The sequence below is a fragment of the Lagenorhynchus albirostris genome, chromosome 3 (genome assembly GCF_949774975.1).
Source record: "Lagenorhynchus albirostris chromosome 3, mLagAlb1.1, whole genome shotgun sequence".
Lineage (NCBI taxonomy): Eukaryota > Metazoa > Chordata > Mammalia > Artiodactyla > Delphinidae > Lagenorhynchus > Lagenorhynchus albirostris.
Genome location: NC_083097.1, coordinates 109,451,581 through 109,476,154, shown reverse-complemented (window position 1 = coordinate 109,476,154; position 24,574 = coordinate 109,451,581). Strand labels below are relative to the sequence as shown.

Below are 24,574 nucleotides of genomic sequence, written 5' to 3'. Positions count from 1 at the left end.
AAGCGGTGGGGGGGGGAGAGCCTCAGGGGGACCGGGTTTCCTGAGAATGGTGCTTTGTGGGATGGTGGGGAATCAAACCCCAGCACATAGGCCCACCCCAAAGAGCCAAACGGTCTCTGGGCTTCGAGGCCCCAGCCCGTTCCAGTGAGATCAGCAAGCCCACGCCATGGTCAGCCCCAGGCTCTGGGCTCCAGGCTGCTGGCTTGCAGCAGGGGGCTGTCTGGGACGGAGCCACACTCACCACCACAGCGGGAAGCACAGCACCCCCGGCACCGTCAGCGCCAGCAGAAGCATCCGCCAGTCTCTGATGAAGTGAGCAAACAGCGGCAGCAGCATGTAGCCAACTGCAAAAAATGTGCACACGCCTAACGTAGAGAATATAATACGAACTGACTTGCCAAGAATTTCTGTTCCTGTTCAAAACAAGGGAGGAGTATTAGCATTTTAACTCACTTTAATATTTGCTTTTTACATCATTACCTGACAGTTAGAGTTTAAAACATAACCACTTAGAAAAGGGAAAAGGTGTTTGCCTCATGGCCCAGAGCAGGAGCGGTCAGGGTGGAGGAAGGTGGGATGTGACCCAAGACTTACCACCTCATAGAAGGATGAGTTTTCATGAGATTTTAAAGGAGCCACAGATTTTGTTTTTAAAGACTTCCTCATGTCATAGGAACATCACTCCCAGCCCTAAGAGGTAACCTCTTCTGAGGATGCCACATTTCCAAAGTAAGAGCCCCAGGGTAAGGAGCAGAAAGGGTGTCCCAGGAGACCGGGGTTGGGGGGGTGGGGGAACTCTTCTGAGGGCGAGTGGATTATGGGGCATTCAGCCTTTCCCACAATTCTCCACTGTAAATAAGCAGACAGGGTCTCTTGGAAACAGTGGAGAGTTCGGTTACTGAGTTGTGTTAGGACACCCTTAGCCACCCTTGAGCCCTGAGAAATGATAAAGAGGATCCAGCTGGCTCTGGAGGTGCACAGAGCAGGGCCCCAGCACCCAGAACTGAATTCTGCTGCAGCTACACTGTGCCCAGGGCTCAGCCCCAGGCAGTCACAGTCCATACAGCCCAATGAAAGACAAGAAGAAGCTGCTCTTCCCGCCTGGTAGGCGGCAGCCCTGGAGCTGTCCACACACAGAAGGAGCTCACAGAGCTTTCCCAGAACACCACAAAGGTCCAAGACTACTTGACATCTGGCCCTATTCTGGGAAAGGCTCCTGCTCTGCTCAGCACCACACTGGATCGCTCAGCCCCACTTCTTCCAGAGATGTTGCCTGCTCCTTGGAGTGCTTGATTTGAGACAGGGAGTCCAAGAACAAGCTCCTTCTGTTGTCACAAAACTCCAGGCCCTTTACCCAGAGTTCACTCTTGGTCTTCTGCCCCAGGGCGGAGATCTGGCCAAAGGCAACAGCTCCGTCTTTTGTTTGAGATCTGCCCACCACTACCGAGAAGCAGCCCAGAAATTACAAAATAGATCATTCGAAGGTCATTCAGGCTTGGCTTTCAAGAGAGAGTTTTTCAATCGTGTTTAGATGCCCTGAACCCAGGCTAAGGAATTAAGGGCTAATTCCAGAGAAGCAGTAAAATTACTCCTTCTGTTGGTTTTCCTTTCTCACCTCCTACCTGTTCCTGTCCTCACCTCTCTTCTTCTTCTTCACTCAGCATAACTGAAGATGTACCTCAGTGGTTCCCTCTTGAACAGCCATTTCTAAAAGCCAGACTGATAGAAATGGCCAGGATTGTGTACCCCTCACAACCTGGACTGCAGACAACAGCCCTAACCACCCAGGGCATTTCTCAGCCTCTAAGCTCATTTCCAGGAATAGGACTAGACTTCTTTCAGGATCGTGACTATTGTTTCCAGATCTTTTCTTACCTCATTAATGACCTTCCTACCACTCCATAAGAAGACTCACCATGCCATGGTTTCTAAACACTTCGGCTGTGATTATTATGACATGAGAATGAATAGGGGGTGATTTATTCCTAAGCAGAGATCCAGAGGTGAAGCAGCAGAGGATGTGACTGTGGAAAAGAGAAAGTGCCCAGGACCAAGTGAGAATCTTGTAGACTCATGAGACCAAGGGAGCTCCCTCACACTTCCATGACCCTGATGAGAGAAGAGAGAGAAGTTATACCACTGGATTCTTGGATAATCTCCCCCTCTAAGCTTGGATCTCAGGCCAGAACAGAGTTGTTCTAACTTTGCAGAGTACCCATGGGGGACAGAAGCTTCATAAATCTACCCCTCTGCCTTTCTGTGGAGCAACACAGATGGCACAAACCTGAATAGTTCCTTGTTAGCACGACTTCCTGCTCACTGACCTTTCAGACAATCACCCTGCCTTGAACACCATCATCATCATCTTCATCATCATCTTCATAGCTAGCAGTGTTTTGAGTAGGCACTTCGAGCCAGGTTCCAGACTGAGTGTTTACATATATTATCTCTTTGAATCTTCACAACAATTACATAAGAACTAATATTACTTCTATTTTATACATTATCAGCTGAGACTTAAAGAGTTGAAGAAAATTGCCTAAATTCACACATATGTACTAAGTGGGACAGCCAGGTTTTAAGCCTGATCAGTTTGACCTGTGGATACTGTCCAGGAAAAAAAATTACCTGGGAGCAAAGCCTTGGCCCTGTCAAGCAGTCCTTCAACTGAGGTCCTAGTGGAGACGTGTGGGAGATGGGTGAGGCCACACGTGCCTTTTAGAAGTTAGGATTTGTGTTTTCCCCACCTGGGCTGGTTTTTGAACTCACTAGAGGCCAACCAGCCCCCTCTGAGGGACACTGGGAGAGGAGTCCTGTTTCCTGCAGACGTTTCACGGCCTGCAGGTGCCAGAAACTCCATGTGTTCAGCTGGCAGTGAGATAGGTGACTGGTGACTTCTGGCTCCGCTGACTGGGGATCCTTGTCCTGGCCTCCTTTACCGCCTAGGTTTTTACTCCTAGGACAAAGCCCACTTGGTCTTGGTCTGGTTGGGCCTCTGAGTACCACTTGGGAGTGAGACTCTAACATCTAAGCCAAAGAGGCATGTCTTGGCCAGGAGTGTTTGCCCACTGCCCGTCACCGCCACCAGAATCTGAGCACTTTCTCCAAGAGGGAGTGACTCAGAGAGTGCCAGGCTTACTACCATGTTGATCAGGGCCCTTCTGTGGCAGTCAGCCCAGGAACCACTGGATCCATTTCACTTGGAGGCAGGACCTGCCACTCCATGAATGACAAACAGAGGTCTGCAGACCCCAGCTCAAGAAACAAGACTGTGGTGCGGTTGCCAGGATATGGGGTAGGACCCAAGGGCCCTAGGATAGGAGTGGCCTCCATTAGTCATGTGCAGAGCCTGGGCTCCTTGATGCTCATTTGCTACTAGAGTGACTTTGATAAGTCCTACTTCATGGAGCTATTGTTATGAGGCCTGAGATAATGTAGATAAAGGGCCTAGTCAAGTGTCTGGCATGTGGTAGGTACTCAGGAATAATTAATTCTTTCATCCTGCTCAAACAGTTGACATGTGCCAGATGTCAGGGGAATGTTGGAAAGTACAGTGCCTTTGACCAAGAGACCCAGTGGAAGACAGCAGAAGCCCTCTTTGCTCCCCGGAAAATACTCCGAATTCTCATCAAAACAGCAGATATTCCCTTGCTTCCTCTCTCTCCTCTACAAACTTTCACAGACCATTCTAGTTAAAAGTAACCTTTCCTATTTCTGCATATACCCAGAAAATTTATAGGAGCTCCTCCCAACACTCCTAGGCCATGACCCACGTTCTCTATAACAACTGCAATGGCTGCCTCTGTCGACCAGATGTGAGCCCCTTGACGACAGACAGGAGTGAGTCCTTCCTCCTCCCTGGGTCCCCCCGGTTCTTCCCTCACACAGTTCAGTGCAAACAAGGGCTGCCAGCAAATTTCAGCATCTTTTAAATGTATTTATATCCCACCTCATCCCTTGAAGGTTTTGAGGTAGCTTATAATTTGAATAAAATAAAATAATGGTAACGTTAAAGTAAAATACAAAGAAAGGTGAAAAGTTATGCCTTGGAGAAAAGAACAAAAATATGTAATGAATGGATCACTTTGGCAAACGGTCTGGCAGTTCCTTAAATGGTAAAACATAAAATTCCCACCTGACCCAGCAAGTCCACTCCTAGGTACATACCCAAGAGAACTGAAAACAGATCCACAAAAAACTTGTACTCAAATGTTGATAGCAACATTCTCCAAATTGGTCAGAGAGTGGAAACAACCCAGTTGTCCATCAGCTGATGAAGAGATGAACAAAATGTGGCATCTCCATACAATGGAATACTGAGTCATGCTACAACATGGACCAACCTTGAAAACATTAAGTGAAGGAAGTCAGTCACAAAGGCCACATATTGTATGATTCCGTTTATCAGAAACATCCAGAATTGACAAATCCACACAGACAGGAAGTAGATTAGTGGTTGCCAGGGCCTGGGGAGAGAGGAGTGTGGGGGAGTGACTGCTAATGGCAGGTGGTGACAATGTTCTGGAGTTAGGTAGAGTTGATGATTGTACAACTTTGTGAATACACTGATAACCACTGAATTATACACCTTTAAAGAGTTAACATTATGGTATGCAAACGATATCTCCATTAAAAAACTGTGTGGCTGATAAAGGCTGCATAGTTGATACAGCCTGAGCTTCCGGGTAGCCAATGTTATAAAGGAAGATGCCATCAGTTATGTACTTATCAAAAGGAAGAATACATTTAGACCTCAAAGGAAGCAGAACTTTAAATAGTTCAGCATGCTGGAACAAATATTGCAGAGGAGGTTGATGTTAGGAGTACTGGGAAAATACGGAATTAATGGATCAGTCAAGACAGGAGACAAAATAAATTCAAGCAGCTGGTTATGAGAGATAAAGGAGGATGCCGCTGGCATTTCACCCAGAGGCTGTGGACAGGTCAAAGGCGTTATTTCTGGGAAACAGTAGGAGATTGTGAGGGGGGAGCTAGACTGTGGGTAGGGCCAGTGTCCTTGGTCCTGAGTGGTCACTTCCTCCTGAACAAGCATCATTCTGGCAGTTCCCTCACTTCCAGGTGTATCCACGTTCTGTTCCTTTAAGTAGCACCGTTCCTTCCTTTCTTTTTCTTGTCTCCTGTGACTCTGGCGGGCTTTATAATTGTTAAAAAGCAGAGCAAGGAGAGGATCCATTTTTGCATTGCTTTGAGAGTGGGAGTAATTCAGCTTCCTGAATTAATGTGAAGAGTCCTAAAACGGGAGATTATCATCACAGCCTCTTGCCAACCCTTCCCTAGAGCCAGAGGGCAAAAGGGAAGGCCCAGACAGAACGCAGACCGGATCCTAAGCTTAGGTTTCTTTTAGTTAAATAAAACCCAGAATTTGACTATGCTAGTCCCGGAACACCAGAGAGCGCTGCTGCACTGCCAGAAGTCAGCCTCCGCCGAGTCTGCCGCCCCCCCCCACCCTACCCCAGGCGCTGACGAGCGAGTCTGCCTGCTCCAGGGGGCAGGTTGGTTCTCAGCGACACTCTGAAACGTTCAGGCCTGAGAACCCAGTATAAAGAGGCTCATACCAGTGCACAAAAGTCAGCAGTTTCCTGCAGAGCACAGTAGAGTAACACTATAGCCAGGGAGGCTCCCAGAGCACCCTACCACAGCCCTGGACCAGGCTGATGGGGAGCCTGCTACACCCAGCGTCCCACCCACTGATTTCTGGCTTGTACATCTAGGTTCTGACTGATCTTACAGATCTTACTTTCCCCTTGGCCCTCTCACTCGTCTCATCATGGGGAGCAGGAAGGGAAGTTGGTTGTAGTGTCAAGGTCAGCTGGGCAGGGACTTTCTTGCAGGAGGCCTGGGGTGGGCTCTCCTGGCTGCATCCACTCACACAGGGGAGGCTCCATGGCTCCAGAAGCACCCTTTGCCCCTGGAAAGGCAGGTCTCAATGCTGCCATTCCGCAGGACCTGGGGGATGCCGTGCATGGCACAGACACCACCTGGCTCCTGATCCCAATGACAGGGCTTCTCTGGCTTCACTATGACCTTGTGCCCTTCCATTTCAGGTGACTCTTTAGGTCCTCCTAAAGGGCTCTGCTGGCATCAGGCAGATTCCTCTGTTTAGTCTCTGGTATATTCTGGCCCAAGCAAAGCTACCCATTGGGCTTTCCAGGTATAGGGCGGTCATCAAAAGGAACAAGGAATCTGCAGGGTTTAAACCATGAGAACAACAGGCTCTGCTGTGTCCAAGAGCCCTGTGTCCTTGGGGCCATCAGGTATCAGGAGGTATTAACTTCTGTCCTGAATTCCTCCAATCTCAAGTTTCCAGTACCACTGGCTGGAAGCTTTCTGGGTCCTCTCCTCAAATGACCCTCTTTAAGAAAATCTTGCTCCCCTCCTTCCCTCTGCAGGGAGGAGAGAGGCCTCATCCTGCTGGGGCCTGCTGAAGAGGGTGCTTCTGCGGGGGCCGTGTGGCTTCAGCATACCCTCCCCTCCTCCCTCTTCAGACACTGAGGCTGGGCCTGTGGAGAGGGGCTCTTCACAAATGATTAAAGGAGTGGAATTTGAATAGTTCCATCTTGGCAACGTGACAGGGCGTACACACCCTCAACTAAGAGAACACAGGATCTCAAAAGCCAACGAGTCATCCAGAATCTCAAAATTGACCAGAATCATCTTACTAGATGCAGACTTTTGAGACAAGAAGAATCATTAGACTTACATTAAAGGGGCACTATTGGTAATTACGCTGTGACAATTGGGACAGCCAACAAGGAAATATGATCACACTGGAGATTATGGGAATTGGTGTCTATTATCCCAGATGTGCCCCCATCTCCCTTTCTCTCACCTGCTCAGAGGGAGCAGGTGGGCTCAGAGAGCCTGCTGGGGACTCTCACTCCTGCGGATGACCCTTATCACCCTGCCCAGAGCTCACCCTGCTGCCTCCCAGGAAAAGCTAGTAAAGGCCCTGGGGTCCTCCTCACGACCTTTAGCTTGTGAGTCACCCTCATGCAGCCTGATATTCCAGAAGCAAGGGTGCTGCTAGGAGATAGGACTGCTCTCAGCAGTAAGGCTTGTCCTGCATGCAGCTGATATGCTCTGGGGGTGGGCTCTGACTTAGGGGTGAGGCCAGATCTGCCCAATGATGGCTGGCTGGCACTGGACTCCTGTCTGCACGTGCCTCCTCCACCTGTGTACTGGGCACACCAACTACCCTAAGTACCTCCATGGGCCATGCCCAGCTGCCAGGAACACCCTTTAGCCCCAGCCCAGGCAGAAACCTCAAGCTTTCATAGCTCAGATCAAAGACACCCCTAGGCTGTCTCTCCCTCAAGATCCCCTCGTCTGTCCCTCTCCCGAGCCCTATGCTCCTGAAATGTGTCTCAGTTATTACCTGGCTGGTTCTTACCAGCTGCAGCTCTTCTTCATGGTCACATTTCAGGGCCCAGCACGGAGCTGGCTCCCTGTGCGTGCCTGCCTTGCCTGCGACCCATCAAAGCACCTGTGGCTAGAGCCTCCACCACCAGCACATATATCCCCGAGGCTGATCACATTTTGGAAGCACAGCCCATGAGATGAGGTGCTTCCTTCTGTGCTAAGAGCACTCCCTGTGCCCTCTCCAGTGGCCCCCTCTTCCTAGGCCTCTCAGAGGGTTGCAAGAAGCCCTGTAGGTCAGAAGCCATTCCTACCTAGTATGAAGGCCACCACATAGTTGGAGATCTGGCCCATGCCGACGATGACAAATAACATGGTGAACATCTCCCAGTTGATGGAAAAAATCTGCAGGAAGCTGAAGCCAGTCTGCACAGCCATGGTTGCGAAGAGGATGGTCTTTCTGCCAAACCTGTAGAGTACAGCACAGGACGAGACATGGCCCGTGAAGTTCACAGCAGCACTGTCATCAGGGCATGTGGAAACTCTGAGTCAGGCATTGCTGCAGACTTTGTTTTTCTCAGGGCTGTGACAGGCTTCCTGCCTGTCATACCCTCCCAGGTTCTTCCTTGGTGAGGCCTCAGGCATCCATCTGCCCAGGAGGTAACTTTTGAGATTCTGAGCCTCCTGTATCTCGAAAGCACAGAGCAGCTTATGCAAGGACCATGTGGAAATCTACTCTTTAGAATGAGTCATAGTTGTAGAAGCTGCCATCATCTTTCTGGAATGTGAGTATAGATTGCAGATACATCTAACATCAGCAACATGAGAATTCTGTCAATCCAGAACCAAGAGTCCTTCTATGTCAGTGGTTTCCAACCTTGGCTGTGCCCGGAATCAAGAGAGCTTTAAAAAATACCGGTGCCAGCACCTGCCTTCCAACAGGCTTATCGTCCGGATGTAGACAATTGGATGCAGTTTGGGTATTGGGACTTAAAAATATTCTCTACTGTGCATCCCAAATTGGGAACCACTGCTCTATGGAAAGTGTAGCTTCCAGCAACGTCCATTAATGACACTATAGTTGGCTTAAGTCTTTTTTTTTTTAATAAGTCTTAATTTGACTTTCTGATAGTGTCCAATGGCTAGAAGGGAACACAGGTATGAGCAGAACAGTCTCCCACCTCATCTTCCAAACTCAGTTCTCAGTCTGTTGGGTCTGGGGTCCCACTGGGCTTCATGACTGGGGGGAGGGACAGCCACTCCTCTGGGAAGGCTTCCCCAACACTGACGTTGAGCATTCCCACCTCCCTGCTCTGATACCCAAGAACATTCAAGGGCCAGTGAGGGCACCATCTCCCAGAGCTGCGATGCTGTCTCCTCCTGACTGTGTGCCCCAGGAGGCCCGGAACCAGCCTGGGTCAGCTCTGTGGCCCCAGTGTCCAGCCAGGGGCCTGACCCACAGCAGAGGTGGGTGCACTGTTAGGGAAGGGTACTCCCCAGAGTCTGGCCCTGACTCCGGCTGATGGCTGGTTGTGGATAGATCACAAGGCATCCAAGAGCTAGGGGTGGGGTGGGGAGGCAGTGGGGAGGCAGCAGTGTATATTTTCGAGGGGTTTGGTGATATAAGGGCTCCACTTTTCAATGGGTCCCCGCAAGGGGCTGAGGGCAGAGGGCAGAGGAGACATCATGGTTCCTCCTATCGCTCACTTGGTGGCCTAAGGGGCCTCCCTTTCTCTGGGTGAAAATACCCTAAATTCAGTCCAACCCCAAGACAGGCAATGAATTGACAATCACCCTTCCTCCCGCCCAGTACCCTTACCTGTCTGACAGCTGCCCAGACACAAAAGAGCCGAGGAGCACGCCTACGAAGAACAGGGAGGTAGTAAGGGGCGTCTTCCAATCATCCTCACACACCAGACTCCACTGCCAGGGAAAATGGGAAGGAAGTGTGAGCCCAGATCCTCCAGCCCAGCTCCAAGGGCATAGCATGGCAGCCAGGCAGGCTCTCCTCCCCTGTGCCAGGCTGTCACTTTTATGCAAAGGGCATAGGCCTCGCAGCCCTGGGGTTGACTCCTGACGCTACCATTTACTGGGGCAAGTCACTGTCCTGCCTGAGGCTCACCCTCCTCTTCCGAAAGGGAGGGTGATACCTCTGGCCCTGCTTACATCGTGTATTAAGAAGTCAGCTGAGGCACGGCTTTGACTGGCGACCCCTCAGCTGTGAAGCAGTATGAAGCAAAGATGCCATTTCTGCTTCAGACGGCATCACAGCATGGAGGGAAGGTGTTTGAAATGCCTGCAGGGCAGGGTAGAGGGCATGGTCACATGATCCAGTTGTAAAAGATTCCTCTACTTTGTTGAAAAGTGCACGCGGTCCCCAGGGGCCTGTGATTATATTTTCTGAACAGAATCCTCCAGAGAACCCTGTGCTCCCTGGCCCACTTAGACCGTAGGCCACACCTAGGGCCTGATCTGGGGCTCCACTGTGCTAGGAGTGGGGTTCCCACCCCTCTCCAGTGCTCCTTATCTCCCTTCTGCAGTGCTCCTTATCTCCCCTCTGCACTCCTCTACCCTCCTTCCCATGCAGCCCTCACAGAAGTGCGGTCCCTCCCACTCCCCAGGGCCCGTGGGCTCTGGTAGCCCTAGCAAGTCCCTGCTTATGAACCCATAGAATGAGAGTTTGAGGCAGAGTTTCAGTTTCCAGCTCTTAAGTCAATTCAGCAAAATCTCAAGGGGAGGCTGCAGAAAATTCAGTGTGTTCAGTGAGCTTTCATTAATTAAAAAACAAGCAGGTGGTGCCAATAAATATTTTGGGGCTGTGGTCACGGTGTTGCCGTGTGTGGCAAGATGATCCAGACTATAGGAAAAATCCCCTGCCTCCCACCCAATCCCAGCCCCACCCAGCAGTGGTGCTGCTCCCATGACATTCCCAAAGCGATCTAGATCTTAATCCTCACAACTTCCCTGAAATAGATTTATAAATGAGTTCACATATTTATAACATGTCCCATCTGCAGCAGAGAGAGGCATTTATAAGAATACATACAAGAGAAATGTATACAACAAAAAGCTAAGGGAATCCGGGAAAATGAAAATCTCAGGGGAGGAGGGGTTATAAAATAACCAAGCCAGTGGTAAGACTGACCTCTGGCTGTCCTGCCCAAAGGCCTGTCTGCTTGCCAGGGAAGCCCTGAAATCTGGCTTTGAATATCCCAGCAGCTCAGCTCTCAGGATCATGGTGTGCAAAGTGATAAACTCATTCTGCAAAAGCTCGGTTTTTCTGAGTACTGAGACCTGAGAGAAGCCTCTCCTATACACTTCCTTCCACAAAGGGGCCACTCTGTGTTGTTGAGGATAATGTCTTTGAGAACACCCCCATCCTGGAGACAATAACAAGATTCATAAATCTGCCTCTGCTTGTTCTCACAATGCTGGTTACAGGTGGGACGCCCAAGCACAGCTCTGCAGAAGAAAAACAATGTGGACCGGAAACTCTGCTCTCTACCCCTCAGGCACAACTGAGGATAAGTCTGAAACCACACCCAGAGTAATGTTGCTTCAACTGGGGTACCTGAATAGGCTTCAGGGGAAAGGGCACAAACCCTCCAAAACTATATGGCCAGATTCATGTGCCCTGCAAGGCCACGGGTCAGAAGGGGTAGACAAGACATGTACCTGAATTAATGACCACCCACTTCTAAAACATCACTCACCGAAGTGTCAGAAAAGATCTTGGGATCTGCCCCAACACACAAAGAGGTTAGTGATTGCGGCCCCAGAGCCTCATGATGTGGAGTATAACCCATTTTGCAGAAGAGTAAACTTAGGCTCTGAGACTGGTGTTTGCCTGAAGTCATAGCAAGTAAATACCAACTTGGGCCTCAGAACTTAACCTTGTACCCATGTCCCGCTTTGGACAAGAACTCCAAAGGCCAGACAAAACGAGTTTATTACGCCCTACACTTCTTCAAGGAACGTGACACCAGGACTAGTGGCAGAAGATCTCCCCCACACCACAGCCTTTAGCCTTGGACAGAGCCAAGAAAATCACAAGTTTGGTAGGGGTGTTAACGTGTCCATTATCAACCAACACCATTCCATCTGCAGTTAAGCAGAAAAGCTCTTCCAAAGATAATGTGCTCTCCTTTGTGTTTTTAAAAATATTTTTCTGTCAGGACATTGCCTTTGGGCAGGATAGATAGCACTTAGAGAAAGAAAGGAAAGAGGAAGGCTGTTAGATGTGGAGCCAGGCATTGCATGAGCAAAGGTAGTAAACAGGACTGGCTACCTAATTTGCAGGCCCAGTGCAAACTGAAAATGCAGGACCCCTTGTTCAAAAACGATTAAGAATTTCAAGACGTTGGGACTTCCCTGGTGGCGCAGTAGTTAAGAATCCATCTCCTAGTGCAGGGGACACGGGTTCGAGCCCTGGTCCGGGAAGATCCCACATGCCGCGGAGCAACTAAGTCTGTGTGCCACAGCTACTGAGCCTGCACTCTAGAGCCCACGTGCTGCAACTACTGAAGCCCACGTGCCTAGAGCCTGTGCTCCGCAACGAGAGAAGCCACCACAATGAGAAGCCTGCGCACCGCAACAAAGAGTAGCCCCCGCTTGCTGCAACCAGAGAAAGCCCATGCACAGCAACGAAGACCCAACACAGCCAAAAAGAAATAAATAAATTTATAAAAAAAAAAAATTTCAAGACGTCAACAGCAGAGCATTAAAACCAAGTGTGGGGTCCTGTGTGAATGCATGGGTTGATGCCCATGAAGCTGGCCCTGATAGTGGGTCAAGCCTAGTCTCTTTGGGGAATGGAGCAAGGAAAGGAGTTCTGAATTGGGTGCTGAGAAGGGTGAGGTGAGGGCCAGCTCCCCATTGCTCTCCTACTGGAGGCCATGAGGCCATGCTTCTAGGTCCCCCTTCCTTCCCTGAAGAGGGGCCCAAGAAGCCCTGTCAACACCATGCAGGGAGATCCTGTTCACACCTGGCAGGGGAAGGCAGCTGGACCTCATGGCTATTTATGGTTGGTTCCAAGGCTGGGTTCCCTCTTGGGGAATTACTGTACCCAGAGAGTCTTTTCGAAAGCCGCAGGAGACCTGGTAATAGGACAAGATTGGCAGATAAAATTTTCACTGCGGCTTTTGGAACTGGGGTCCAATAAATCAGCTGCCAGCCTGTTTTCTCCACGGGGCTATTCTTAAGGAGGCCAGGCCCTGCCTGCCCCAGTCCCTTGGGGTTTCTAGGGGTGTGTCTTGGGGCCTCAATAGCCAGGTCCCAGGGAACTCCCTGTGGTTAACAATGACATGGCAGGACCAGTGGCAGACAGTCTTTTCCTTGATGAGACAGAACTGTCCCGTGGGTCTCTGCACATGTGTGTACACACACGCACACACAAACATATATACACAGTCAGCTCAGAGGCTAATGGCTGATGGCCTGGTAAGGAGCTGCCTGGCATCGCTCTGGAGCTGTGCTTTAAAGTCAAATACCACCATTACTGAAACATAACCCACATTCCCACACACACCACAGACAAAGAGTAGAATGTCCCAGACTGTGCCGGGTTGAGGCCCTGGATGTGCTCTCACAGGATTACTGTGTCTGTCTCATCCTCAAGGTCTTAGACCAATGTTCCCTAACAGAGCAGAGTAAGCTCCATTTGGCTGGGCCATCTAGCCTTCAGCTCTGCTTTAAAAAACAAAAAACCACGTCACAAGGTAATAGGGGACATGAGGTCACACTTGGCCTAGAAGAATATGCGTCTCATGCCCTCAACAGTAATAATAATAGGAAGGACAAGTACAGTGTATTGTGTGCTCATTGTGTGCCTTGCATTACTCATGGGATCTCAAAGTTGCCATGTGAAATGGGTATTCTCTTTATCCCCATTTTACAAATGAGTTAATGAAGGCATAGGGCAATGAAGTGACTAGCCTGAGTTCTAGTGGATTGGTAAAAGGAATTGCTTAACCATTTATTCAACCATCACTGAGCACATGCTCTGGGCCAGACTGTGTATGGGGCACAAAGCAGACATGGTCACTGCCTCCACAAAGCTCAAGGTCAAGCATACTTTACAGGACAGATCAAGTGTGCACATGTGCATGCATAAGCCCAGCCGTCCTGGGTGGGGTGGGCTTTGTTCTGGGCCACTGTGCTCTCTGGCTAGAGAGGAAAAGAGGCACCTCCTGCTCAACCTTCTCCAGGTGGACAGAGTTCTAAAACCTGAACACGTTCATATAATCATTCTAGATAACTAATGCATGTACAAGGCTAGGCACGTGGTAGATGCTTAACAAATTGTCGATGAATGAATGTTGAACAATTAGGAGTAATGGAAAATTAGTTTGGAATTGTGTGGTATCACACACTGTCCTTTTTTTTTTTTTAAATTTACATTTATTTATTTATTTTTGGCTGCGTTGGGTCTTTGTTGCTGTGCGCGGGCTTTCTCTAGTTGCAGCGAACAGGGGCTACTCTTCGTCGCAGTGTGCGGGCATCTCATTGCTGTGGCTTCTCTTGTTGCAGAGCACAGGCTCTAGGAGGGTGGGCTTCAGTAGTTGTGACACGCGGGCTCAGTAGTTGTGATTCACGGGCTCTAGAGCACAGGCTCAGTAGTTGTGGCACACGGGCTTAGTTGCTCCGCGGCATGTGGGATCTTCCCCGAGCAGGTCTCAAACCCGTGTCCCCTGCACTGGCAGGCAGATTTTTAACCACTGCGTCACCAGGGACGTCCCTCACACACTGTCCTTTGAAAATCACCCTCAACTTTGAACTCTCCAACTAACCAAAGTCTAGCAATTTTAGCCTTTACCAAAGCCATAAAGGATCATAAAGATAAGTGTATCCCTGTGACCTGCATAGAACTGAGAACTCTGGAAGGCAGCCTCATGTTGAGCAAAGAGCACAGGCTCTCTTGGGTTCTACCACTTCCAGCTGTGTGACTTTGGGCCACTCATTCACCTCCATTAGCCTGTTTTCTCATCTTCAAAGAGGTGACAATAATACTCCCTCTTGAGGTTGTTATGAGCATTAGACAGGAAATGTAAGTAGTGTGTCTGACAGTGACACATTACAGGCCTCATTAAATGGTAGTTCCCTTTCTACTAATCTCATGCCTTTGTCCTAACCAAAACCATGACTTATAACAAACAGCATTAATGAATAAGCAAAGCAGGTTATACTTAAACCTGACTAGGCAGAAGAGATTGTTAGAAAACAGAACTTTCTATTCAATGACTAAAAACCAGAAAAGCTTTTACCACAAGGTTTAAAATCCCTTTATAAATGGACTTCAATCTCAGAGACAGCTGTGAATGAAAAACTAGCAATGGTTCATTTACGAATGGATTTCTGGGCTTCCCTGGTGGCGCAGTGGTTGGGGGTCCGCCTGCCGATGCAGGGGACGTGGGTTTGTGCCCTGGTCCGGGAGGATCTCACATGCCGCTGAGCGGCTGGGCCCGTGAGCCATGGCCGCTGAGCCTGCGCGTCCGGAGGCTGTGCTCTGCAACGGGAGAGGCCACAGCAGTGAGAGGCCCGCGTACCGCAAAAAAAAAAAAACAAAAAAACAAGAATGGATTTCTATGTGTTCTCTTATAGTTATATTTTTCATTCGGGGGGAAGAAGAGGAAGTAGTAGTTAGTTAATAATAGTATATATATCCACCCACAATTTCTTCTTTATAACTTAGTTGCAGACTTAAAACTGGAAATTTCCTGACCATTGGGGGGGAAAAGCTGGCTACTTAATTCTTTTTGTTTATAAGGTCTTTAGTGAGGTATAATTTACACACCATAAAATTCATTCTTATGTTTAAAATTCAGTGGTTTTTACTATATTCACAGAATTGTGCAATCATCAGCACTATCTAATTTTAGAATGGCTTCATCACTCCTGAAAGAAACCCCACACCCATTAGTAGTCACTTCCCATTCTCTTTCCTCAGCCTGTGGCAATCACTAACATACTTATGAATTTGCCTATTCTGGACATTTGATATAAGTGGAATCATACAATATATAGTCTTTTGTGACTGGCTTCTTTCACTTAGTATAATGTTTTCAAGGTTCATCCATGTTGTTGTACCAAATATCAGTACTTCATTCCTTTCTATGGTTGAATAATATACCATTGTATGGATATACCACCTTTTATTTAGCCATTTATCAGTTGATAGACATTTGGATTGTTTCCACTTTTCGGCTATTATGAATAAAGCTGCTATAAACTTTTGTGTACAACACTTTGCAAGCGTATATGTTCTCATTCCTCTTGGGTATACATGAGGAGTAGAATCACTGAGTCATATGATAAATCTATGTTCAACCTTCTGAGAAACTTGAAAAATGTTTTCTAAAGTGGCTGCATCATTGTACAATCCCAACAGCAATGAACGAGGGTTTTAATTTTTCCATATTCCTATTAACACTTGTTATTGTGTGTCTTTTTTTTAAATTTATTTATTTTTGGCTGGGTTGGGTCTTTGTTGCTGCATGTGGGCTTTCTCTAGTTGCGGTGAGGGGGGGCTACTCTTTGTTGCGATGTGCAGGCTTCTCATTGCGGTGGCTTTGCTTGTTGCAGAGCACCAGCTCTAGGTGTGTGGGCTTCAGTAGTTGTGGCTCGTGGGCTCAGTCACTGTGGCTCACAGGCTTAGTTGCTCCATGACATGTGGGATCTTCCTGGACCAGGGATCGAACCCATGTCCCCTGCATTGGCAGGCAGATCCTTAACCACTGCGCCAGCAGGGAAGTCCCTATTGTGTGTCTTTTTAATTTTAACCATCCCAGGGGTGTTAAGATGTATCTCCTTGTGGGTTTTTATTTATTTATTTTTATTTATTTATTTTTTTTGCGGTACGTGGGCCTCTCACTGCTGTGGCCTCTCCCGTCGCGGAGCACAGGCTCCGGACGCGCAGGCTCAGCGGCCATGGCTCATGGGCCCAGCTGCTCTGCGGCTGGGGCACAAACCCGTGTCCCCTGCATCGGCAGGTGGACTCTCAACCACTGCGCCACCAGGGAAGCCCCTCTCCTTGTGGTTTTGATTTGCATTTCCCTAATGACTAATGATACTGAACACCTTTTGTATTGAATCTGTAGATCAATCTGGGGAGTTTTGCCATCTTAGCAATATTGCCTTCTGCTTCATGAACAGAACGTGAGATGTCTTTCCATTTACAGTAAGTCCCCTACATACAAACGAGTTCTGTTCTGAGAGCACACTTGTAAGTCCAATTTGTTTGTAAGTCCAACAAAGTTAGCCTAGGTACCCAACTAACACAATCGGCTATATAGTACTGTACTGTAACAGGTTTATAATACTTTTCACACAAACAATACGTAACAAACAAACACAAAAAATAAAGAAAACATTTTTAATCTTACAGTACAGTACCTTGAAAAGTACAGTAGTACAGTACAACAGCTGGCATACAGGGGCTGGCATGGAGTGAACAGGCAAGAAGAGTTACTGACTGGAGGAGGGAGAGGAGGTGGGAGATGGTAGAGCTGAAGGATCATCAGCAATGAGAGACAGGGCAAGCTGCAGTTTCACTCACGCCTTATATGATTGGACACGCGAACACACATTTGCATCTTTGAAAGTTCACAACTTGAAGGTTCATATGTAGGGGACTTACTGTATTTATATCTTATTTAATTTCTTTTAAAGATGCCTTGTAGTTTTCAGAGAATAAGTTGTGCATTAAAAAAAATTATTCCTGAAGAACTTCCTTTAGTATTTCTTGTAAGGCAGCACTGGTAGCAAGAAATTCTCCCAGGTTTGTGTGTGCATGCATGTGTGTGTCTGCGAATGTCTTTATTTCATTTTTAAGAGATAGTTTTGCTAGATACAACATTTTTGGTTGATGTGTTTTTTCTTTCAGCACTTTGAATATGTTATCCCACTGCCTTTTGGCCTCTCTTGTTTCTTATGAGAAGTCAAATATAAATCTTATTGGGGTTTCCTTGTATGTGTCCTATTTTTCTTGCTGTTTTAAAAATTCCCCTTGGTGTTTAACTGTAAATAACTTTACCATGATGTGTCTGTGTGCAAAACTCTTTTTGTTTCTTCTATTTGGAGTTGAGCTGCTGAGCTGTGTAGATTAATGTTTTTCATCAAATTTGGGAAGTTTTCAGCCATTATTTCTTTCACTATTTTTTTTTCTGCTCCTTCCTCTCCTCTCCTTCTAGTGTTCCCATTATGCACATGTTGGTCTGGTTAATAGTGTTCCACATTTCTCTAAGACCCTGTTCATTTTTCTTCATTCCTTTTTTCTGTTTTTTGGGTTACATAATTTATATTGCTCTGTCTTCAAATTTGCTGATTCTTTCTTCTGTCTGTTCAAATCTACTATTAAGGTTCTCTAGTGAATTTTTAACTTTCAGTTACTGTATATTTCAACTCCAGAACTTCTATTTGATTCTCTTTTTTATAGATTTTATTTATTTATTTATTCTGTGGTACGCGGGCCTCTGGCTGTTGTGGCCTCTCCCATTGTGGAGCACAGGCTCCGGATGCGCAGGCTCAGTGGCCATGGCTCACGGGCCCAGACGCTCCGCGGCACGTGGGATCTTCCCAGACCAGGGCACGAACCCGTGTCCCCTGCATCGGCAGGCGGACTCTCAACCACTGCACCACCAGGGGAGCCCTATAGCTTTTATTTTTATATCTTAATTGGTATTCTGTATTTGATGGGACATCGTTATCATACCTTCTTTTACTTTTTTTTATTGCTTTTTTAAAAATAAATTTATTTATTTATTTTTGGCTGTGTTGAGTCTTTGTTGCTCTGCACCTGCTTTCTCTAGTCGCGGTGCGTGGGCTTCTCATTGCAGGGGCTTCTCTTGTTGCAGAGCACGGTCTCTAGGCACGTGGGCTTCAGTAGTTGTGGCTCACGGGCTCTAGAGCGCAGGCTCAGTAGTTGTGGCACATGGGCTTAGTTGCTCTGCAGCATGTGGGATCTTCCCAAACCAGGGCCTGAACCCATGTCCCCTGCATTGGCAGGTGGATTCTTAACCACTGCACCACCACGGAAGCCCCTCTTTTACTTTTTAAAACATGAATTCCTTTAGTTCTTTGAACATATTTATAATGGCTGCTTTGAAGTTTTTGTTAGATCTGACATCTAAGCCCTTTCAGGCAATTTCTATTTCCTGCTTTTTTTTCCCTGAGTTTGGGTTACATTTTCCTGTTTCTTTGCATGTATTGTAATTTTTGGTTAAAAACTGGACATTTCAGGAAATATATTGTGGAAACTCTGAGCATTGAACAGCCCCCCCAACCCTGGGGGTGCTTGTCTTTGTTTTTGTTTGTTTGTTTATTTGTTTAATGACTTGGCTGGACCCTTAGTGAAGACTATTTCCCCTGCAGTGTGAAGCCTCTGATGTTCCTCCTCAGAGGGCACAGCCTTGGGCATGTACACAGTCACCCTGGGATGACAATGGTTTTAGCAGGGCTCTTTTTGACTGTCTCTTTCCCCAGTTTTTCTATTAAGCTGTTTGCCTCTGCTGATATCACACCTAGCTGTTAGGCTCCACCAATTACTGGCTCATTCCTTTATTGTTTTCAACAATGCTCTGGGGCACAAATCATTCTATAGTCTAGCTCAATTAAATTCAAGCCCCTCTGAAGGAGTAGTTTTGAGGCAAGTCTTTGAGGTTTGTTCTGACTGCTCTGAGCTGTCTCTTTTTCTGGTTCTCTCTGGTAATCTAGTTGCCCTATGGGTTAGCTTTTTGCTCAAATGGAGCTACCAGTCTCCTCTTAATTGTTTACTACCACAGTCTCCATTGTTTTAAAGAGCACTCTTAGGCTTCAACTTCTGCACAGCTTGTTTCAAATGAAGTTATTTCCTGTGGGGACAGCTTCAGAGCTCTCTGTTGTTATGGACTACTTTTCCCCTGGGGAAAATCTGTGAGCCCCTGCTCCAGGACTGGGGGGAAGGGAAGGTGCCCTCAGAATGACACCCCCTGCCTTATGAGTTAGAGGCTGGTTGGAGGTAGTAGCATCCCTCTTTTTGGCTTGCCTCTCCTGGCATGGAATCTCCACTCTACAATAAGCTGGGACAAGGGCAACCAGGGCCTCAATATTCTCAGCCCGTGGAACCTGGAGTAGAGGCACCACTATATTAATATGGGCTGAGTGGAGGATGGGATCCCCAAGTCTCCTGGCTGCACTCACCAGGAATTAGCCTCTGCAACTTGGAGCTCAGGAGATGGAGGGAGGCTAAATCCTAAAATGTTCTCAGTATCTTTTTTTCTTTATATTAGAGGTAAAGAAAAAGCACCCATAGGTGGAGAGGCCTCAGTTCTGTGGTCATCAGAGGTGGAGCCAAAGCAGAAGGCCCAGGTAGTTTAAATGGGATGGTGGGAATGGAATGGAGGGGCCTGAGGGAAGAAGGGGCACTCAGGGACCTGGCTCTCCCACTTGCGTCCTGACATTAGATCCAACACAGCTCTACCAGGCTCCACTCTGGGAATGAAAGCAAATAGGATGGGGTCTGTGCCAGCCACGTAGCACCAAGGGGCAACTCTGGAAGGTGCCACTATGAACCTGTCTTCCAGTCCTGCAAACACAGAGCAGAAGCCACCAGCCTTGCGCTGTCTGTGCCAATCGCTAGGGCATGTGAGTCAGCCAAGCCTTTCCCCAGAGCCTCCATTCTCTCTGCTTCAAATGGGGATCCCTGCCTTTTCTTTGTTTTTTTGGTTTTTTTTGGACTGTACAGACATGCTTAAAACCATACCAAGGCTTCAGATAACAAGGCAGGCCTGCGTTAGCCTTGAATATAAATCGAATATAGCCTGTCACAAAGAAGAAATAACAGTCCCTTCCGAAGCCTGAGGCACCTGCAGCTCTTCTGACCAGCTCTGCCAAGCCTTGTTTTTGTCAATGCACCACCCTACCTCTTGGACAAAGTGTGAGGGCTCTGCTGCCCACCAGGAGAGATGGACAAAGTCTGTTTGTCCAGAAACTTGGCAGGAGGTTCGGGTGAAGCAGCCTCAAAACAAAGGCACATTCTGAGATCCTGGTGGCGTTTGTCAGAGGAACAGAGCTTAGAGGCAACAGGCAAACTGTTTGGCGTGAGGCAGCTGATAAACAAACAGGGAAGCAAATTCAGGCCAGAGCTAGGGAAAGCCCCTCAGTCTCCTTTATTTGTTCTCTTTCTGAAGCACTGACTGGAAATAAAAGTCTGTTGGTACTGGCTGGAGGCAGAGGTCCCCACTTTATCCCCTTTGGAATCTGCCAGAGGGCAGGTCTGGGTTGTGAACTTGGTTAATATTCAGGCTGTCCCAACAGCCAAGTTGCCAGTCTCACACTAGCCAGCAGTATTCCAGGGCAGCCTGCAGGCCTGATGGAAAGATAACAGCCTAAACTCTTCACCTTTGGCAGAGCCCACCCAGGCCCCAAAAGAGGTACATCTCTATGAGCTGCCACATGGAGTCCCATGTAGTTGTCCGTCAGATGCCAAGCTCAGTCTGTCTCATCGTTCCCGCCTTCGCTGCTCCTAGTGCCCCCCATAAGCACCCTGTTAGCAGAGGATAAGGCTCCCTTGTTCCTATTTCATACCTTTGGGCTGTGGGTGGAGAATCAGTGTGTCCTGTTCTGTCCAAGCCCTGACCCTAGGTCCCAAGAAAGACAGCACAAGGCTAGTGCCTCCAGAGGCCCAGGCCCGTTGTTGGACGTTCTATCATGGTGAAGGGCATAGCTGCCTGCAGCTCCACCCATGAGTTCCTAGAGGAAGGAAACTACCTTATACATCTATACACATAGGCAGACGCACCCACACAGTTCCCAGCTCAGACACCAGGTTCCCGCCTCCTGGCATTCTCTAAAAGGCATTTCCACAGCAGAACATGCCATCCTTGGGTCCCTGGCTGACCCGTCTTCCCTGTGAAAGGGTCAGGGGGTTGGCTCAGGTGGGCTTCTCTGTCCCAAAGGGTATGCCCATCAGGAGATCCCTTCAGAGGTATAAAGCAGAGACAATCTGAGGGTGGTCCCTCTACCTGTATGGTGCCAGAGAGATGCAGAGAACTTACTCAGGGCCCCTGCGCTTGATCTTGTTGGAGAGCTGAGGCCATTTCTCCCCCTGGCACAGTAGATTCAGACCTGTGTCCTATTCTCTGGGCCCTAGAATTCCACCTGGGAAAGGGGCTCTGCCTCCAGCAAGTCTCATCACCCATTATACTGGCTACAACCTGGACCTTAGAACAGCTCCCACAATGCCCATGGTGCCCAGCCAGAGGTGATGAGGTCTTGCCCTTTCCACTCCTCATCCACCCACATATGATGCCCATTTTGCTGGTGCTATGGGATATAGCATGGCACATGATCTCATCGAATCCTCCCAACAACTTGGATAAGCTGGACATTCTTATGATTCTCATTTTTAACAACTATAATAAAATTCACACAACATAAAATATACCATCTCAACAATTTTTAAGTGTACAGTTCAGTAGAGTTAAATATATTCACATTATCATGCAACCAATCTCCAGAACTCTTTTCATCTTGCAAAATGAAACTCTATATCTATTAAATAACTCCCTGTTTCCCTCTCCTCTCAGCCCTTGGCAACTACCATTCTACTTTCTGTTTCTATGAGCTTGGCTACTCTTCATATCTCATATAAGTGAAATCATACAGTTTCTGTCTTTTTTTTTTTTTTTTTTTTGCGGTACCCGGACCTCTCACTGTTGTGGCCTCTCCCGTTGCAGAGCACAGGCTCCGGACGCGCAGGCTCAGCGGCCATAGCTCACGGGCCCAGCCGCTCCGCGGCATGTGGGATCTTCCTGGACCAGGGCACGAACCCGTGTCCCCTGCATCAGCAGGCGGACTCTCAACCACTGCGCCACCAGGGAAGCCCCAGTTTCTGTCTTTTTGTGTCTGGCTTATTTCACCTGGCATAATGTTCTCAAGTTTCATTCATGTTGTAGCATTGTGTCAGCATTTCCTTCCTTTTTAAGGCTGAATACTATTCCACTGTATGTATATACCACATTTTATTTATCCATTCATCTGTTGCTGGACATTTGAGTTGCTTTTACGTCTTTGGCTATTGTGAATAATACTGCCACGAACATGGGTATACAAATATTTCAAGATCCTGCTTTCAATGCTTTTGAATATATACCCAGAAGTGGTATTGCTGGATCATACGATAATTCTATTTTTAATTTATTGAGTCTGCCACACTGTTTTCTATGGTGGCTGCACCATTTTACATTTTGTGCATGAGGGTTCCAACTTCTCCACATCTTTGTTTGTTATTTTTCTGTTTTGTTTGTTTTTAATAGCAGCCAACCTAATGGATGTGAGGTGACATCTCATTGTGGTTTTGATTTACATTTCCTTAATGATTAATGATGTTGAGCATCTTTTCATTTGCTTGTGTCCCCTTTTATAGATAAGGAAATTGAGGCATTGATTGAGCAGTGATGCAACCTGTTTAAGTCAGCCCAGTGCTTGGGGGTGGGGTCAGAACAGACCCACCTATCTGACTCCAGAGCTCCTCCTTGTGCCACCACCTTTCTAGGCAGAACCACCTCCCCCCTACTCACTTTCATGCTTCTCCCCTCCTTCCTCCCAACCACTAGTGCTCCTTTGCCTTTTATTTTACTCCCAGCACCCAAAAAGGTAGCAAGGAAGGGAAAGGCTGCTGAAAAAAGCAAATCCTGGTGCATGTGTGTGAGTGTGTGATGATGTGCATCCCCAGAGGTGTCCACAGGCCCCTGTGAGCAAGGTACAACAGGGATAGCTATGGACTTGTAAGCCAGCAGCTACCTACCCCTCACACCCTGAGGTGAACAAAACCAGTAAAGAAGGGGAAAGAGACAGGTCAAGGAGGGCTGCAGCCAGTAGGGCCAGCTCCAGCTCAGGTGCTGACCACACTTCTAGGAACTAAGGTGGGGTGAGCTGGCCCCTACTTTTGGATCCCTCAGGATCAGGCTGTGGGCAGAGGGTGGGTAAGCACTAGGAACCCCTGCTAGGGGATCAAAGCCAGAGAAGCACGACCACCTCAGGGCCCAAGGTAGGCATGGAACCAATGCTGGAGGAATCCAGAGGCGCTCCATAGGCTGAGCCCACTTTCTACTGGTCTTACAGACTTAAGAGCCACCACTCCCAGCTGGCCACCCATCTCTTGCCAAGGCAACTCCCACAGCTTCCTCACTGGGCTTCTTGATTTTCATAGCAGCTTGAGACAGTTCTTTCTAAAAACACAAATCTGACCATGTTACCCCTTCCTTGGAACCCTTACTATTTCCTCGCTGTCCTCAGAATATAATCAACTCTTCAACATTCCTACCAGGCTCACTGTGGACAGGCCCCTGTAGGCATTTCTAGCCTCACCTGCCATCCGTTGAACTCCAAGCCACCCTGATCTATGACCTCTCATTCCCAGAATCTTCCATGTTCTTTGCCTGGACAAGTCCTACTCATATTTCCAGATTCAGTTCAAATTTATCATCCCTTCTTAAAGGAGTTCCTCACCCTGCTATCCCCACAGAGAAGGCCGTTTTTTTGCCCCAGGTCACACAACAAGCCAGCCAGTATTTGAATTCAGGTTCCAGAACGCTGTTATTAACCAGGTTTGATGTTAGCTCTCTCGAACACAGCCAGTGTCCCCGTCGGTATTTGAGCTTCAAAAGCAGACCTCACACCCCAGATGTGTATAGCCTGATGTTCAGCACAAGGCCAGACATGGTGTCTAATTATTGCCACATTGTGCTGGGGAAGGGGATAAAAGACTAGCAGAGGCCATGCTCAGGTTTTCACATGGTGCAGAGGATGGGCCAGAAACTGGGAATCCTACCTGCCTGATTAATAGCAGGAAATTAGTCTATGAGGATACCCTCCTCAGAAGGAGATGTGCCCTGACATAGCATCTCCTGGCCCTTACCAGATGCAAAGCAGGAAATGCAGAGGACAAAGTACGTGTGTATTCTGACTGCTGAAACTTAGAAATCCTGCCACCAAACCACTTAGGATGCTAAGGGGCTAATGGCATAAGCTGGAGCCTCTGTCCACCACTGGGCCCTATGCTCAGACGGTCTCTCTGAGTCTGTCCCTTCAGGAGTGCCCTGGGCCAGGGTTATGCCTCCTCTAGTTCCCTGTACTCCACCCGTATCAGGAGGCCTTCTGCTCCTTTTCAGAGAAACTGGAGGCTCAGGACAGAACCCAAGCCTTACCATAGTTGTATGGC

The 24,574-nt window shown here is 48.0% G+C and overlaps 1 protein-coding gene across 2 annotated transcripts in view; it reads right to left on the bottom strand.

Annotated features, from left to right (window-relative positions):
- SLC22A4 (solute carrier family 22 member 4) overlaps positions 1-24,574 on the bottom strand; it is a 49,892-nt gene that overhangs the window by 24,121 nt on the left and 1,197 nt on the right. Inside the window, exons 2-4 of one of the 2 annotated variants that reach the window (XM_060143552.1) lie at positions 9,197-9,300; positions 7,692-7,846; positions 242-413 (exon numbers count right to left, since the gene is read on the bottom strand). In XM_060143552.1, the coding sequence (XP_059999535.1) occupies positions 242-413; positions 7,692-7,846; positions 9,197-9,300 (431 nt within the window). The remainder of the gene's footprint in view (positions 1-241; positions 414-7,691; positions 7,847-9,196; positions 9,301-24,574) is intronic. The other variant, XM_060143553.1, reaches the window with a different exon arrangement.